Genomic DNA, 17,267 nt, shown 5'->3' on the forward strand with positions numbered 1-17,267 from the left:
TTAGAAAACGGGCTTTGCTGTAGAACTCAGACCCCAAGAGGAGGGAGGGAAGGGTTTGACCATCAGGAGGACCAGCAGTTTGTCAGGAGGGCAGTTGTTGTGGTTTCTCCATCAGCCTTTTTTTTAACAACACAGAAACCATTTGGGAACCTAAGGGGTGAGAGAGTCTACTGCACATTTCTGTTGCCAGGTTGATTTCTCCTCAGAGCGTGGTGTGCCTACCCCACACAACAGAGGGGCTTGTTCATTCATCTGGCAGGCAACCTTCTTTCTCCCAGCAGTTGTTCAGACCAGCTCTTTAAAGCCTCGGCTGAGAGGACAACTTTGCCTTCAGGTTTTCAGCAAGTTTGTCTAGGAACTCAAATGTATTCAAGTAGACGGAGAGCTGCACATTCGGCAATCCTTTAATGCAAACAGACAGATCTTTTGTCATGAAGCCAGCCTCAATGGACTTCCTCCAAGGCAGTGGCAAAGGTCTTGAGTTCTGTGTTGTTATCTAACTTTGCTCTATGGGCTAGCCCTCTGGTCCAGGCAAAGATAGAGGCAATAGGGTTGGTGGAAGTTTCTTGGCCTTTCTGGTGCATGCGATAGTGGCGGGTCACCGTGCCGTGCGCAGCTTCAGCTTCCACTGTTCTGCCATCGGGACATATCAGGACACTTGTCATCATTCCAAGGGAGCCATAGCCTTGCGCAACGGAGCCAAACTGAACATCACCATCGTAATTCTTGCAGGCCCGGATAAACCCTCCCTCGGATTTCAGTGCTTGGGCCACCATATCATCTATGAGCCAATGCTCGTACCAGATGTTTTTGGCTTCAAACTGTGACTTGTACTCTTTCTCATAGATCTCCTGAAAGATGTCCTTAAATCTGCCATTGTATTTCTTCAAAATGGTGTTTTTGGTGCTCATATACAGGGGCCAACTTTTAGACAGTGCCATCTGGAAGGAACTGTGAGCAAAGTCCTTGATGGGTTGGTCAAGGTTGAACATTCCCAGAGCCACCCCTCCACACTTTTCAAAGTTATGTATTGTGTAAGTTACAGGTTTTCCTCCATCCTTTGGTGTGTAGGTAATCTCTACCAGTCCAGGTCCCGGAACAACAAAATCTGTGGCTCTGTATTGATCTCCAAATGCGTGACGGCCGATGATGATGGGCTTCACCCATCCAGATGCCAGCTGGGGGATATTTTTGCAGATGATGGCTTCCCAGAACACTGAACCCCCCGGAATGTTTCTGATGGTCCCATTCGGGGATTTCCACATTTGCTTCAACTTGAATTCTTCTACTCTCTTCTCGTCAGGCGTAATCATGGCACATTTAATTCCTGCGTTGTACTTCTTGATGGCTTCAGCAGCTTCCACAGTGACTTTGTCATCAGTTGCGTCGTGGTTCTCTATGCCCACGTCATAGCTGTGAAGTTCCAGATCAATGTAGGGAAAGATGAGCTTTTCCTTAATCAGGTCCCATATAACACGAGTCATCTCATCTCCCTGCGTCTCGACAACAGGCCTGCTATGGATTCGTTTAGACATTGTGCACTGCTCGGGGTGGCGAGAGACTCCCAGTGCCCGGCTGGAGGGTCCGGCGGCTGCGCTCGGCTCGGCTCGGCTGCCCTAGAGGAGAGGAGAGCCCGCCCGCGCCTGCCGCTCTAGATAAGGAGGGCCGGGCGGAGCGGCTGCTCCTGCCCACGGAGAAGGCGGGACGCGGGACTAGTCATCGACAGCTCACATATGTACAGCATCTTTATGGAAATAATGCTCCAATATAATAGAAGAGGATTGAAGATTATATAAGAGGTTTAGAGGAAGTATGAAGAAGGACTGTTTGGTGCAGTTAATTGTTGTGTCAAATCTTTCACCTGTCTTACCCCTATAAGAAAATTCTTCACACCTAAGAATGGAAAATGTATGAAATTGAATATTTCTTCAGTGTTTAAATTTACATTGGATTACAATTTGGATTCTGTCTGATGATAATCACTTGAAAGAATTTGAGATTACAAGAACAGTTTATGTATTGGCCAACTTCCCTTTAGACAATTTTAAGAGGCAGAAGTGTTTTAATTTACTCTCACAACAAAATCTTGTTTTTATGGTGTTTTTTGAAAGGTCAGAGAAAAACTGAACATTTAAATGTACCAGGAATACCACCTGTTATGTCGCATCTGATTATGACTGCTGGAATTGTTGTTGCTAGATTCTGGAAACAAGCTATTCTTGAGTCACAGTTTTGAATTTCCAAAATTAAAAAAAAATATTTATATTGATAAAGCTCACTGCCCACAAAATGGAAAAGACGTATAGCAAATTGAGTTACTACGGCAAACAGATATCAAACAGATAGATAAGTAGGGTCAATCGCTATCTTAAGGTAGTTTGTTAATAATTATTTTATTTTGAAGAGTTGGAATATCTATTTAGAATACCATGATAAAGCACATTTTATTTAATCTGTTTAAAATCTGTTATGAGCATATGTAACTCCTTGTAAATAGCTTTTGCTTTGGACCATACGTTTATGAATATACATCCAATCCAATATAACTAAGAAAAATAGGTGGGTCTCATAAGATGCTGCCACGTTGTCAGGACCGACCAGAAGTGCCAAGGTTTTTGAACCTTTTTGAGGTTCTGCGGTTCCCCGAGGGAAGAAGTTAAATCTCAGGGCAAGAAGCTAGAATTAGGGTTGCCAGGACCCTTTTCCCTCCAAGCAGGAGGGGGTACCCGGCACTCACCTTGAGTAATTAAAGAACGAGCCTGTTTGGAGCTCAAATTAGCCCAGTGTAAAGCTCAGGAGCACGATGACATCACTCCTGGAAGTGATGTCATCGTGCAGCGTCGGGATCACCTTCAGGATGGCCATTCCCCTGCCTTTTTCTCCCGCTGGCCAGGTGAGTGGTGGCAGGATGTGTGTGGAGTCGGAGCGGGAGATCCGCCGCCACCACCAGGGGACTAGCAACCCTAGCTGAAATCAGGTGAATAAGCCCTTCCCAACCCTTGGCTGTCCATCTCTTTTTTAAAACTTAAACACACACTTTCTCACAGCATATTTTCTTTTTCTTTGTTTATATGGTAAAAGTGGCTGATAAGACTGCCCCAATATGGCCATAACAATATTAATGCTAATAATATTGAATATACAGTTGCCCCTCCTTTACTTATCCTGCTTGCCTCTTACCCCGTTTCAGATACTATGAGGCTTTTAGAGCAATACTAAGAGAACGCTTTCCTGAGGGTAAGCACCACTAAATAAAATGGGACTTGTTCCTCAGTAGACCTGCTTAGGCCTGCTTCTTTTGCCTTGGGGGCCTCTTACAGAGCTCCTTCTCACAGAGCTCCCATATAAGTGGCCTCCATGTGACTGAGAGCCCTAAATCAGGACACAGCACCGGTCAGCTTACCCACGCCCCATGCGTCTCCCACCTGCCTCTCACACCGTTCCTCCAAGAGGTTCAGGGAGACAGAGTTTGTCCCCCACTCTTTCTACTGGGTCAATCCCACTCCCCCTGTGTTTGAAGGTGTGACTCTCTTGGTCGATTTCAAAGAATTTCAGACATTTTTTTTTACAAAAACATGATTTCATCCCTCGTGGTATTTTGTAATTCTGGCAAGCAATGAAAGAGAACTTCCTTCCCCAGCCCTAGGACATAGCCTGTATTTTTCAAAAGAAAGTAAATATCCTTTTTTGTTTGCCGTCATGATATATTTAGCAGAAGGATTAGATTGAAAAGGTCTACACTGAGCCTTCCTAGAAAGTTGAGCACGTTGAAAGTGATCTCCAGGGAACAGTTTAACATCCGGGAACCAGTTACTTATTTCCCAGGAGATTATGAAACTGGCCACGTGGAAATGCACTTTGTGGTATTGATATGCACACTCTGGTTGTATTTCAGAGCTCTGGGACTTGAACAGAACATCAGTCTTTCATAGTCCATCTGGATACCTTGGTCTTCACGTAATGCTTTTGGATGAGTATCAAGATCGACTCTTTGTGGGAGGAAAGAACCTGCTATATTCCCTGAGTTTAGACCGAGTCAGTGAGAATTACAAAGAGGTATTGTAACTTCTTATGTACTGTATAATTACAGCAAGAAATTTTAAAGGGTTTTGTTTTTAGAGAGAACAAAGCACTGCTCAACTGCTTAGAAATGGGACTGTGAGGAAGATCCACAGGGACCATAATGTGAGCAAGTTTATTATTAAATGCCCCATTTTAATGGGGCCTTGGGCAGAGAAGTTCCTGGTAAATTATTTGTACCTTGGACTACTTTTGAATGCCAGTAAAAGGTATTGACTGAACTACTGTGTACCTTGAACTATCTACCTTGTTAGTTAGCTGTAAATTCGTATCCTATCCTTTCCCCACGCAACTCCAGGTGACTGCCTAGTTTCCTGCATTTTGTCCTCACAACAGCCCTGTGAAGTAGGCAAGGCCTTGAGACAGTGACTCACAGTCACCCACTAAGTTTCAAGGCAGAACGGGGATTTGAAGAGAGGTCTCTCGGGTCTTAGGCTGACACTCTAACCACTATATTTTATTATTTATTTTATTTTATGTCATTTATAGTCTGCCTTTCTCACTGAGACCACTGAAACTCAGGGCGGATTGCACAGTGTGAGATTAGTACAATCAGGATCAAAGACATTTCCATACAGTGACAAGGACATTGGGCATCTTTGTTATCCGCCCTGAGCCCGCTGAAGCGGGGAGGGCGGAATATAAATGTAATAAATTAAATTAAATTTCCATAAACAATGCCATAGGACCAATAAATACAGTTTACAAAGACATAGCATTAGCAAGGATCCAATACAGAGTTGAAGAATTGCTGAAACAGAACATAATCAATTCTAGGACTGACATTAGACAACATGAAGTACAGGTAGTATATAGGAGTACATATTTAAAGCAACAGATAATATGTAAGGCAACACAGTGGTGAAATCTATGGTCCCTAACTCATTAGCGAAGCACCTGAGACCCCCTCCCTATAATATCGCTTTTCTATTTGAGTAAAACGCATTTTTGAATAATTCAGTTTTGCATCGTTTGCGGAAAGCCAGGAGAGTGGGGGCTCTCCTGACTGCCTCAGGCAGGTCATTCCATAGGGTAAGGGCCACCACAGAGAAAGCCCGTGTACGGGCTGCTGTTGATTTTGGCCGTGTGCAGGCTGGCACCTGCAAGAGACCCTGTTCAAATGAGCAAAGCTGCCATGGAGGGGCATAGGGAGGGAGGCGGTCCCATAGGTTTGCTGGGCCAAGGCTGTGAAGAGCTTTGTATGTAATAACCAATTCCTTGAACTGAGCGCGGTAACTGATAGGTAGCCAATGGAGCGACTGTAGGATGGGAGTGACGTGGTTTGTGGATGGCACTGAATGACAAACAGGGTGTTCAGGGTTTTTTTTGTTCATGCCCATGTCTACTCTGAACATTCCATTGAATGTTGAGTCAGTGACCCCTAAGCACCTGCAAGAGTGTGCTTAGAGGCACGAGATCAGGGAAGCCGCAGGGCACGGAAGAGCCCCATGCACGCACTTACATGCATTTCAGACTCACAGATGATGTTCCACACAATGTGCAGGTGGGATAAGCAGACATAGTCCTACTCCCCTCTATGTGGACTGCGTATGCATGGTGTATTTTAACATTTGCACAGGGCTATTGTGTCAGAGCATGGGTCGGGATTGAGATGTGTTGAATCATCTTCCAAATGGGTAAAGAAACAGATGTTTTGCTTTGGAATGTGGCTGTTTATTTTATCATTCTCTCAATGAGCTTGGAGGAACTTGTGTAGGAGTTTAACACATATAGTATTGTGGTTAGAGAGTTGAACTAGAATTTGGGAGACTTCGGTTTGAATTCCTACTCTGCCACAGATGCTTGGCCAGTAACACAATCTCAGGCTAGCCTACCTTACAGGGTTGTTGTGAGGATAAATAGTGGAAGGGAGAACAATGTAAGCTACTTTGGGTCTCCGTTGGGGGAAAAGGCAACTATAAATAAAGTAAGTAGAGATGGGCACGATCGGAATCACGATGTGAAAAAAAACCCGATAATGGCATTTGCGCCATCGGGACTCAGCTAATTGGTTCCGTCCACGGTGACTGATCCAGCATTCGGGGGGGGGGCTTGATGGGGGGGCATTGTGATCTAATATCTAATCGGAGAGCCAGACACTCAGGCACCAATAATCTATTCCCCTGGCAACGGAGCCAGGGGGATGCCTGAGCTGTGTTTGCCCTCCTTCTGTCACCCTAGAATACCGAATGGAAGCCCAGCTTTCCTTGATTAGCAGGCTTCCTTCCAACCACGGAGCAGCAACCCAGGGGAGGGAGGGGGAAGGGGGTGTTCTGAAGCCATGGGCACAAAGGTTTTTTGCTTTTTTAAAAAAACGGGGCTTTGTAGGAGGAATGGGTGTTTTTCTGTCTGTCACTCTCTGTTTTTAACCTGCTTTTAAAACACTGTATTTTGTGGGAAAACCTCATTCACGGTTCTGTGTGTGTGTGTTTAAAATATGCTTTTGGAAGACTGGCTGCTTGCTTTTAAAATCAGGTGGGGAGGAACGGAGGATTCTGTCCCTGCTTTTTTTAAAAAGGTGGCTGAAACATGTTGACGGGGTGTCTCTCTATTTGGAGAGGCAGGGATAGATCCCCCCCTCTGCTCTAAGTGTGTGTGTGTGTGTGTGTGAATGTCCCCTCCCTGAGGGGAGGCGGCTCATTGCCGGGTTAAAAACTCCCCCCCTCTGCTCTAAGTGTGTGTGTGTGAACATCCCCTCCCTCCCTGAGGGGAGGCAGCTCATCGCCACCTCCCCGTGCCCGCTGGGCTTGGCAGCCGCTGCCACCAACCACTGTTCCTCTATCCCTGGAAACAGCGGGGCACCTCCCGCTTTGGCCTCCCTGATTCCTGATTCCAGATTGGAAACGGGACTTGATCGGTTAGAATCGGTGACCTGGGTTCGGCGGCGGCCCAGATCCACGAACGGCTTGATCGGTATTTTGGGGGGGGGGGATCGTGCCCACCTCTCGAAGTAAGTAAGTAAGTAAGTAAGTAAATAAAACAGTTTGGTGAATTTTGCTGAGGCTGGGGGGGGGGGCAAAGGGATGTGGTTTCATCCCTCAATCCCAGCCCTCTAAAAACCACCAGATCTCAAAGTGCAGCCAACACCTTTTCTTTTTTGAATGCAAGGGTTATAATAACCAGTAAGAGGGCTGTGCTTACTTCACCCAGAGCTTGTCATCCTTCACCCCCCCCCCCCCACCCTGGAAGCTTCTTGCACTTCTAGAGGACCCCAGGGAGGCTGTGGAAATGGCAAGCAGGTGCTCGGAGGCAGTTATGGAATGGGCGAGGTCTAACAAACTGAAACCTAATCTTGACAAAACAGTAGTGCTCTTGGTGGGGTTGGGTTGGCAGGTCTGCTGGAGCCTGACCTGGGGGGCAGAGGGGTCATTGGGAGGGTGCAGGGGGAGAACTTATCTCTGGAGCTCTTCCTTGTCAAATTGGGAATGGTGTCATTTCCAGTGCGACAAGGAAGAGCTTCAGAGTGCGTGTCTGCATGCTCTGGAGTTCCTGGGCCCATTCCTCATGCCACCCCCCCCCTGCTTGCCAGGTGAGTGGTGGTGCGGGCGGGGGAGGTTGGGTACAGGGGGTATCCCGCTCTCACCAGGATAACCCTATGATGGGGGAACATTTGAACCAGGAATCGCACTCCTGTTTGGGATGGGGTTGCACCCCCCCTAAAGGAGCAGGTTCATAATTTGGGGGGTGCTACTGGGCCTGGGTCTTCTGCTTGAAAAGGAGGTGGCAGAGGCAGCTACAAGCACCTTTTGCTGGCTTTGGCTGATATGCCTGCTGTGGACTTTCCTGGGCAAAAAGAGCGTGCCACTGTGGTGCATGCCCACATCTAGAGTAGCCTACTGCAATGCCCTCTGCGTACAGCTACCCTTGAAGAGTGACCAGAATCTACAATTGGTGCAGAACGCAGCAGCCAGAATTTTGGGTGGAATGTGCTGTAGGGAACATACGACTCCAGTACCCGGGCTCCCAATTTGCTTTGGGGGCCCAATTAAAGGAGCTGGTGTTAACTTTTAAAGCTCTCTATGGCTTGGGGCCAGCATACTTTAAGTGCTGCCTATTCCCATATGACCACCGTGGTCATCTTCAGAGGCCCTGCTTCAGGTCACCCTGCCGTCTGAAGCTAGAAGCCTGGTAAAAGGCTTCCTTGGTTATCACAGCAAAACTATGGAATTCCCCAAGAAGACTCATCTGTCCCCTTCTAACATTGTTTTCCAGGCTTTTTTGTCTTGTCTGGTGTTCCGTCACTGATTCTCACTGATCTTTCCTCCTGTTCATAAGTTTGTTTACATGTTCTGTTTTGTCTTAAAAATTATTGTTATATATTTATGCGTGTTTTTAACGTTGTCGGAATTTTTGCATTGTTTGTTGCCTCGAGGATCTTAAGAGCACGGGACTCTAATCTGGAGAGCCGGGTTTGATTCCCCACTCCTCCACAAAGCCAGCTGGGTGACCTTGGGCGAGTCACAGTTCTCTTGAGCTCTCTTAGCCCCACCCACCTCACAGGGTGATTGTTGTGGGGTAATAATAACACTTTGTAAACCGCTCTGAGTGGGCATTAAGTTGTCCTGAAGGGCGGTATATAAATCGAATGTTATTATGTTATTATTAAGTGGGCTGGAAAGGCACGTAGCCTGTGTGCATCCTGGATGGTTCTGTGCAAAATATGTCAAATGAATGTGAAGGACTGTAGAAAAGAGGTGACGAGAAATGTGAAAGGAACGAAATGTGTAGAGAAGACAATGCCGTCTGTGGCATCCATCCACCCTTGCAAGCTAGCAGTGACACCATCCCAGTCCTAAAGACTGGGGGGACTGGGATCCCAAGTGCGTTGGACTATTTGCTTTACTTACAAGCAGAGCGTACTGGAACCAGATAGGCATTCTGCTAAACAAAGAGCACAACGGTCACTCTTATATCTGATTTTTGGGTACCCACGACTCCTTCATCCTCATGTCGTAGCTAACTCCTGCTAAACCCTTTTTGCCTTCTCCATGAGCTAAAAAGTATATCAAACTCCTGGTCTTCCAAGAGGAATGGCTCCGGCACTCATGGCTCCTTTCTTAGGGCAGTGTCCTCCTCGCACTGGTATGAATGAAGGAGATAGGGGCGCCTTTTCAAGATGCAGTCAGAATCCAACTAAGCTGGTATCTGGGTTGGAACTTTCTTCAGGATGGAGCCAGGAGCCATCATGTTACAAATGTCAGGGGCAAGGGGTTGCCAAAAAGTCTCAGCTGACTTATGGCAACTCCTGCTGAGGTTTTCAAAGCAACAGATGTAACCAAAGTGGTTTGCCATTGCCTGCCTCTACATAACAACCTTGGACTTCCTTGGTGGTCTCCCATCCAAGTACTAACCAGAACTGACACTGTTTGGCTTCTGCGATCTGACAAGATTGAGCTAACCAAGTCAGGGTGGTGGGTTGTGTGTCTATTCCAATAATAATATAGAGGTTTCAGGCTTAGCAGTACTATGAGTAGCAGTGAATTAAGTTAATCAAAAGATGTTTGAGGGATCTTGATTATAAGGATATGTTGGTTAGAGCTCACAGAGTATGTTCTTCTTTTTCAGTTGGTATCCTTCCTCCAATAAAAATGCCAAACTGTTTGAGTTAACCTTTAGAAGGGCATTTATGATTGTGTGTTTGAACGCCTTGCCATCAGTGATATTGTTGGGAAGGTTTTGTGGTATTCCATACTCTAACAGTCTCTGTGGATATGGAACTAACCAAATTGATTCTATAGATCATATTCTTTTGGAGTGTCCTGAATTTTTAGATTGAAGAGCTAAATTGATTCTTCCTCGGTTATTTAGTACCCTATCTCCGGATTTTTTCTCTCTTGAAGCTAAATCTTCTTGGCTATTAAGAAACGAATAAGTAACTCTGTGTGTGGCTAAATTTTTGGCAGCTGTGGTCAAATCATGCTGTAACTAAGTTTCCCTTTTAGTATGTGATGACTCGTTGTTTATGACTTTGGTTGACAAAACAGAAATTAAGAAGAAGAAGAAGGCAAGGCAGTAGGAGTGAGGTCTGTGTTGTCCACTGGCATGAAAGGGTCCCACAAAACTCACCAAAGGCAAAACATTTGCCTGAAAGTCCATTCTAGACTTCCACTCTGTTTACCATTTTACTTTATATGCTCTGCTATTCCCATGTCTGCATTTATGCATGAAAGCAACAGGCAAGTTGAAGCCCACAACAAACCAAAGAATGGCTACACGTTCCACTCCTTCGCAGGAGTTACTCTCCCGAGGAGACCAGGTCCCAGTCCTCAACAGCCAACGAGTCTTACCAAATTTGCCTTGCTACTCAAAAACACCATCAGTATCCAGTTAGGCTGTCGACCCAGTACAGAATTAGCAGCTTATTTAACTGATTCATTAATTGGTTAATTTTAATTTTGTATTTTAGCACGATCATTATAGGAGCCTTTCGGAGACTAAATAACTGAGAGAGCAAGGGGCTCGAATGTTGGATCGGGACCTCAAGGCAACGACGCCTGCTAGGTGACCTTGGGCCAGTCACACTCACTCAGCCCAGCCTACATCACAGGGATGTTGGGAAGATAAAATGTGTGTTTCCCGGAGCTTCTTGGAGGAAGAGAGAGATAAAAAGTACTAAATAAATAAATTTAATGAATAAAAACTATTTCCCCCTTCAGTGATTATTATACTGCAAAATCAAATTAGCATTTTTAAAAGAGAGATTAGAATTCTCCACTCTTGTTTATTAAATCAAATGCCTAGTATATTAATTACATTTTTTACTTTCTAAATTCAAGTATTCTTTTCCAGATCTTTTGGATAATATATCTAGCATCAATTGTGTAGAATGGATAACTGTTTCGCTGTAGTTTCTTCTTTGCGTAACTAGACCCAGAAATCACAGGCAAAGATTTTAATCCGCGCAAAACCACCACAGACATCAGAACTCCCTTTTCATCTTGAGCCCCGTGGGGAAGGGCGGGGGGAGACTACGTTTGGGATTTGGCTGCAGTGTTGTTTGGATCTGTTCATCAGGAACAGTGAAGAGAGTTGTTGCTGTTAAGCTTGGCCTTTAACCTGGCACGTGGGACTGATCTACAAACACATTTTAAACTGCAAAATAAAAACATTTTTTATTACAGGCATATGTCTTTTATCAAGGAACAATCCAGTTGTTCTTTTCTCAGCAGTGAGGAACTTCATACAAATAACATATGGATGAATTATTAAAAGATGACCTTAGACATAAAATGGATCTTTATGAAGCACCAACTTGATAGTTAAGTAATTGGTAAAGTATATGAGCTGGTCACTCTCTGGACCCAACACCAGGTGACTATTCAACTGTCCTCCCAAAGTTCACTCTTAGTCTTATTCCATGAAACCACATAGCTAAAATGATCGCGTTAATCAGCACTCTGTCAGGTAGGTGGTTGTTTGGCTCCATTTTAGTTCCTAGAATAGTCAGAACTTTCCCCAGAGAAGTTCAGGGGGCTCACAGGGAACTTGCAAGGTTTTCTTATGTGGACCTCAAGTCTGAGTAGGGAGATTCCAACCCAGATTTGCCAAGCTCTGTTTTCTGTTCGCTTCCTCACAATTACTGTCTACAGGCCAGCAAACATTTCTTTTCAATAATATTAAATTACTTAAGAAGATTCATAGAAACTCTTTTTATGTTATATTGAAAAGAAAGAGTACTATATTTTGTCGAAGGCTTTCACGGCCGGAGAACGATGGTTGTTGTGGGTCTTCCGGGCTGTATCGCCGTGGTCTTGGCATTGTAGTTCCTGACGTTTCGCCAGCAGCTGTGGCTGGCATCTTCAGAGGTGTAGCACCAAAAGACAGGGAGATCTCAGTGTCAAACTGAGAGACCTTTTATAGTTTGACACTGAGAGATCTCTGTCTTTCGGTGCTACACCTCTGAAGATGCCAGCCACAGCTGCTGGCGAAACGTCAGGAACTACAATGCCAAGACCACGGCGATACAGCCCGGAAAACCCACAACAACCATAGTATTATATTTTGTATTTGTACATTTCATTTTTTTTAACATTGATCACATATCAATCTTTAAATTTATATACATTTTATAACCATCGCTTTAGTTTCTCTCACCTATACTACTTCCCTCTGGTCCTGCTTCTGGTCACTTCTGGGAGCTTCAAAGGAAGGAGATAAGACAGCTGTGTTCTCAGGATGCTTGAGAAATGAAAGTGATGGTTAGAGCATTTGCCAAATGACATTAAAGTACAGCATTAGCAATACATAGAACAATGGCATGGATATAGGGGTACAGACATGACATTTCTGCCTCCCCAAAAATCTTGCCCCTCAGGGGCCAGATTTGTCAGGATAATGCTTATGCAACTTTGAAATTAGTCTTGGAGCTTTTACATGGGGTTGCTCCACTCATTCCCAGAAAGATTCATCAAAGACTTTCCACCTGATCAAGTAAAAAAGTTTACTGTGTTTGATTTTAGAGTCCAGAATTTCTTCCACTTCACAGTGGATCTGGCCATCCACCAGTGTTGGACGAGGAGCTCCCTTTCCTGGATGCCGTTCGTCTGGTGGGGGAGCTTTTTTCAAAAGCCTGAAATGAAACGTTGGGTGGATTTGTTTTAAATTCTTTGGAAGTTCTATTTCTACAGTTACATCATTTATTACTCTTTTTACAGGAAAAGGTCCTAGGTATTTGAATCCAAGTTTTTTACTGGGTTGTTCTCCCTTAATATTTTTTGTGGAGATGTAAACAAAATCTCCTGGTTGCAGCTGCCATTGTTCAGAACGTTTCCTGTCAGCAATTTTTTTATAGTCCTCTTTAGCTTTCTTTAAAGTATCTTGTATCACCTCCCATTGGGAAGTTAAGTTGATCCACCATTCCCCCAAATCTCCAGGTTTTTTAGAATAAGGGGTTGTAGCAAAAGGTACAGTGTTCCCCTCATATCCTTGAGCTATCTTGAAAGGAGAAACTCCTGTAGAGCTGTGGATCGAATTGTTATATGCATATTCGGCAAAATAAATGAAATCGATCCAATTATCTTGTTGATAGTTAATATAGCATTTTAAAAATTGTTCTAACACTTGATATGAGTGTTTGGTTTGTCTGTTGGTTTGAGGATGATGAGCGGAGCTTAAACCTTGTTCAATCCCAGCAACTTTGAGAAGCTCCCACCAAAAGTTGGCAACAATCTGTACCCCTCAATCCGAGATCACCTTGGTTGGAAATGAATGTAATCTGACCACATGTTTCATGAAAAGGCTGGCTATTTTTTATCTGTGGGGATAGTAGTACATGGAATGAAATGGGCTTACTTAGAAAACAAGTCCACAACCACTAAAATGACCGTATATCCTTTTGAGGAGGGAAGGTCAGTGATAAAGTCCATTGAGATTACAGCCCATGGTCTAGGAGGGGTTTCTAAAAGTTGTAATAGTCCAGGGGGTTTTCCCCTCCTAGTTTTCCCCATTATACATATTGGACAGGAAGATACATATTGAGAGACATCCTTTGTCATGTTTGGCCACCAAAATTGCCTTTGCACTAAATGAAGGATTTTCAAATACCTGAAATGACCAGCTAGTTTTGCATCATGACACTGTTGTAAGATTTCTTTTCTTAAACTGGTTGGGATGTAGGGTTTGCCCCTTCTGTACCAGTGGCCATCTCCCTCCTGTTTCAATTGGGCCTTGGGCACATTTCCCCCCTCCCTTTCAGTTTCAGCTTTTATTCTCTCCATTCTGAGAGATCAGGTTTCGTGCTGCTTTGTGTTTTTGCATCTTGGCTGCATGTCGTCACCGCTCCTCCCCACTGAGCTGGTAAGAAGGCTATATCAGTTATCTCCTCCTTCTGGCTGTCGTGTTGGGGCATGTGCGAAAGTGCATCCGCTAAGAAATTTGACCGGCCAGGAAGGTACTTCAATGTGAAGTTGAATTTAGAGAAGAATTCTGCCCACCTTAACTGTTTGGCGTTCAGTCTATGGGGGGTGCGTAGTGCCTCTATATTTTCGTGATCAGTCCATACTCCAAAAGGCACTTTAGCCCCTTCTAGCCAATGCCGCCAGGTGGTAAGTGCCAATTTCACTGCAAAAGATTCGTTTCCCCACATGCTCCAATTGCGTTTAGTTTCAGAGAATTTTTTAGAAATGTATGCGCAGGGGTGCAATTTCCCCTCTTCATTGAGTTGTAGGAGCACACACACACCCCACGGAGGTGTCACTAGCATTAACCTGGACCACAAATTTCTGGTTCTCATCAGGGTGTTGTAGAACTGTTTCAGAGATAAACAGCTTTTTTTGGTTTTCAAAAGCCTCCTGGAATTCCCGAGTCCAGTTCAACCTGGCACTGGGCATTTTCCCCTGCAGTCCCTTCCCCTTCGTTTTTAACAAGTCTGTTAAGGGGAGGGCGATTTGAGCAAAGTTCTTTATGAAGGGCTGGTAAAAGTTAGCGATCCCTAGGAACGACTGTAATTGCCTTCTTGTTTGGGGGGCCTCCCGCCCCACTACAGCTTGGATTTTTGCTGGGTCCATTTTCAGTCCTTGGTAAGAGACGCGGTACCCCCAAAAATCCAGCTCTACTTTATGAAATTCACATTTAGACAATTTCACTGGCAGTTTGTATTTCTTTAGAGTGGTCAGTACCTTTCTGACCAATTCCACATGGGATTCTTTATCAGCAGAATAAATCAACATGTCATCTAAATAAACAACCACACCTTTGTTCAGGTGTTCATGCAGTACCTCGTTGATTAGGTTAATGAACACACCTGGTGCCCCCTGTAGGCCAAAAGGCATTACGAGGTACTCTAACTGCCCTAAGGGGGTGTTGAATGCAGTTTTCCACTCATCCCCCTCCCTTATCCTCACTTGGAAATAAGCATCTTTTAAGTCCAGTTTCAAAAAGATTTTACCTTGTGCCACCACACTGAGCAAGTCTCTAATTACAGGGAGGGGGTATGCATTTGACATGGACACAGCATTTATTCCATGATAGTCAGTACACAATCTCAGCCCCCCATCTTTCTTTTTGAGGAACAATACGGGCACAGCATGGGGGAAACTGGCAGCGCGGATGAATCCTCGCTCTAAGTTTTTGCCAATGAACATTATCTGCTCCTTTCTTTTGGCTGGGCTCATAGAGTACAATTTTCCCTTAGGCAACTTTTCCCCTGGAATGAGTTCAATAGCACAGTCCTTGCCTCTTTCTCATCAAACACTTGTTTTAAATCGTGGTATTTGGGGGGAATGGCATCCTCCTTCATAGTGGTCAATAACACAGTCTCTACCGGGGAAGGTGCTTCTCAGCCCCAAGCTTTAGTCCATGCATGTTTTGCACAATGATCTCCCTTAAATACTATACTGGTGGACCATTTGATGAACGGGTCGTGGTCCCATAGCCAGCGACTTCTCAGTACCAAGGGATAATTGGCCACATCACTGACTATATATGTCAAATTCTCTCAATGATCTCCCATACCTGTTGGGGTAGGTTCAGTTTTATAGGGTGCCGGATGCATGTTAGACCCATCTATTTGCTCAAATACTATAAGGTCTTTGAGTTCTGTTAGTTCTAGTCCCAGTCCTGTAACTAGGGCTGGCGATATTAAGTCCCGGGAACGTCCGGAATCTATTAAGGCTTGCACTTGCACATGAGTTCCCTTTTTTGGATTCAGTAACATCACGGGCATATACAGTATGGCCCCTCTTTCTCTCACCTTTGGTGGTTCAGATTCCTCAGAGACCTGCCGTTGGGGCTTTTTCATGGCAGGTCAGTCTCGTTTCCTGACAGTGGGGTAAAATCCTCTGCTTCTTTTTGTGTGGATTCCTCAGTATTTCTGGGACTCTCATTGGCATCCAAGCCAGTTTCTGGCCTCCCATGCTTCAGGGCTAGTTTTCGACCTGGCGGTTTGTGAGGGGCCGTGGGTTTGGGTGCACTTTGGTCTCCTCCCCCCTGTGCCGGCCATATGAGGCATTGGACTGCAAGATATCCAACACCCCCACATTGTAGACATAGTCCTTGTCTCCATCGTACTTCTCTCTCAGTGACAAAGAGGGGGGTTCTCAGCCCCCGCGGGGTATGTCCCCTGTCTGCGGTGGTTGGCCTCCTCGGCCCCACATGTTGTTGTATTCTTACAAGTTTTACTACTTGGGTTCTATTTTCAACCTCACATGCTAGCTGGCTCCAACCTAATAAAGTCTGTGGATCGTCTTGCATTAATGCTCAATCTAGCAGGTCAGCATTCAGTCCGTTTACGAAAAGTTCAATTTTATCATGGTAGCCCTGTGCTTTGGTGGCTAATTGCCTGAATTCGGCAGCATATTCTCTCACAGGTCTGGACCCCTGTCTTATGGTTCTGAGCTTTGTTCGAGCCCTTTCCCCCTCTAGTGGGTCTTCAAATTGGGCTCTTAGCACATATATAAAAGCATTTAAGTCATACAGCTTGAGTGCTCCCATATTATGCAAAGTTATATACCATTCGGCTGCTGCCCCTTCCAGTTGAGATCCTAAGTGGTTCACTCGACTGTATTCCAAGGGAAACAAATGTCCCCAATCTTGGAAAAACTCCATGGCTTGTACTATAAAAAATCCCAATTTCCTGGGGTACCCATCGAATGTGGCATCCAATTTTAACCATCTTTGTGGCAATGCCGCTGCGGGAGCTCCTGCTCCCTGGTACCCCACTGGCTGGTGGATTAGAGCTGCTCCAAAGGGGGGTGGTTGAACGTGTCCCTGCAGCATGAAGGGTATTCGATAATCTCCATTTGCTCCGTATGCTCTTGGGGCAGCTTGAGGCACCCCTGCATATTATGGGTGAAAGGCTTGCACTTGAAACCTTGGGGTACCCTGAGCGGGGTATATTGTGGGACGCTCCTGTTGTAGGTGGCCTATTTGTATTCCTACCCCTACCCCAATATGGGTCCCTTGTGGTTGACCCAATATTCTTCAAGGGGGTTATACTGTGGGACCCCCCAGTTGCAAATGACCCATTTGCACTCCTGTCCTCGTTGGAATGACTATACCAACCAGAGGGCTTAACCTGGGACTGGAAATTGACAAAAAGGTAATCCCAGGAAACAATATATATGCAATATACAAAGTAAGGCAATAAAGTAATGTTTTATCAACAATGCAAGAGTGTATCAAGTTTTACATGCAGTTCATATAACAATAAATACAAAAGAATTCATGTCTCAATACTCTATAGCATATAC

At 44.9% G+C, this 17,267-nt stretch overlaps 1 protein-coding gene and 1 pseudogene across 1 annotated transcript in view; one reads left to right on the forward strand and one right to left on the reverse strand.

The window, feature by feature from the left end:
• Window positions 1–17,267, forward strand: part of SEMA3E (semaphorin 3E) — a 222,030-nt gene that overhangs the window by 94,848 nt on the left and 109,915 nt on the right. Inside the window, exon 2 of the mRNA XM_055000402.1 lies at window positions 3,896–4,056. Within this exon, the coding sequence (XP_054856377.1) occupies window positions 3,896–4,056 (161 nt within the window). The remainder of the gene's footprint in view (window positions 1–3,895; window positions 4,057–17,267) is intronic.
• LOC129343965 (isocitrate dehydrogenase [NADP] cytoplasmic-like) lies at window positions 292–4,670 on the reverse strand (annotated as a pseudogene).

This window comes from Eublepharis macularius, chromosome 16 (assembly GCF_028583425.1).
Source record: "Eublepharis macularius isolate TG4126 chromosome 16, MPM_Emac_v1.0, whole genome shotgun sequence".
Taxonomy (NCBI): domain Eukaryota; kingdom Metazoa; phylum Chordata; class Lepidosauria; order Squamata; family Eublepharidae; genus Eublepharis; species Eublepharis macularius.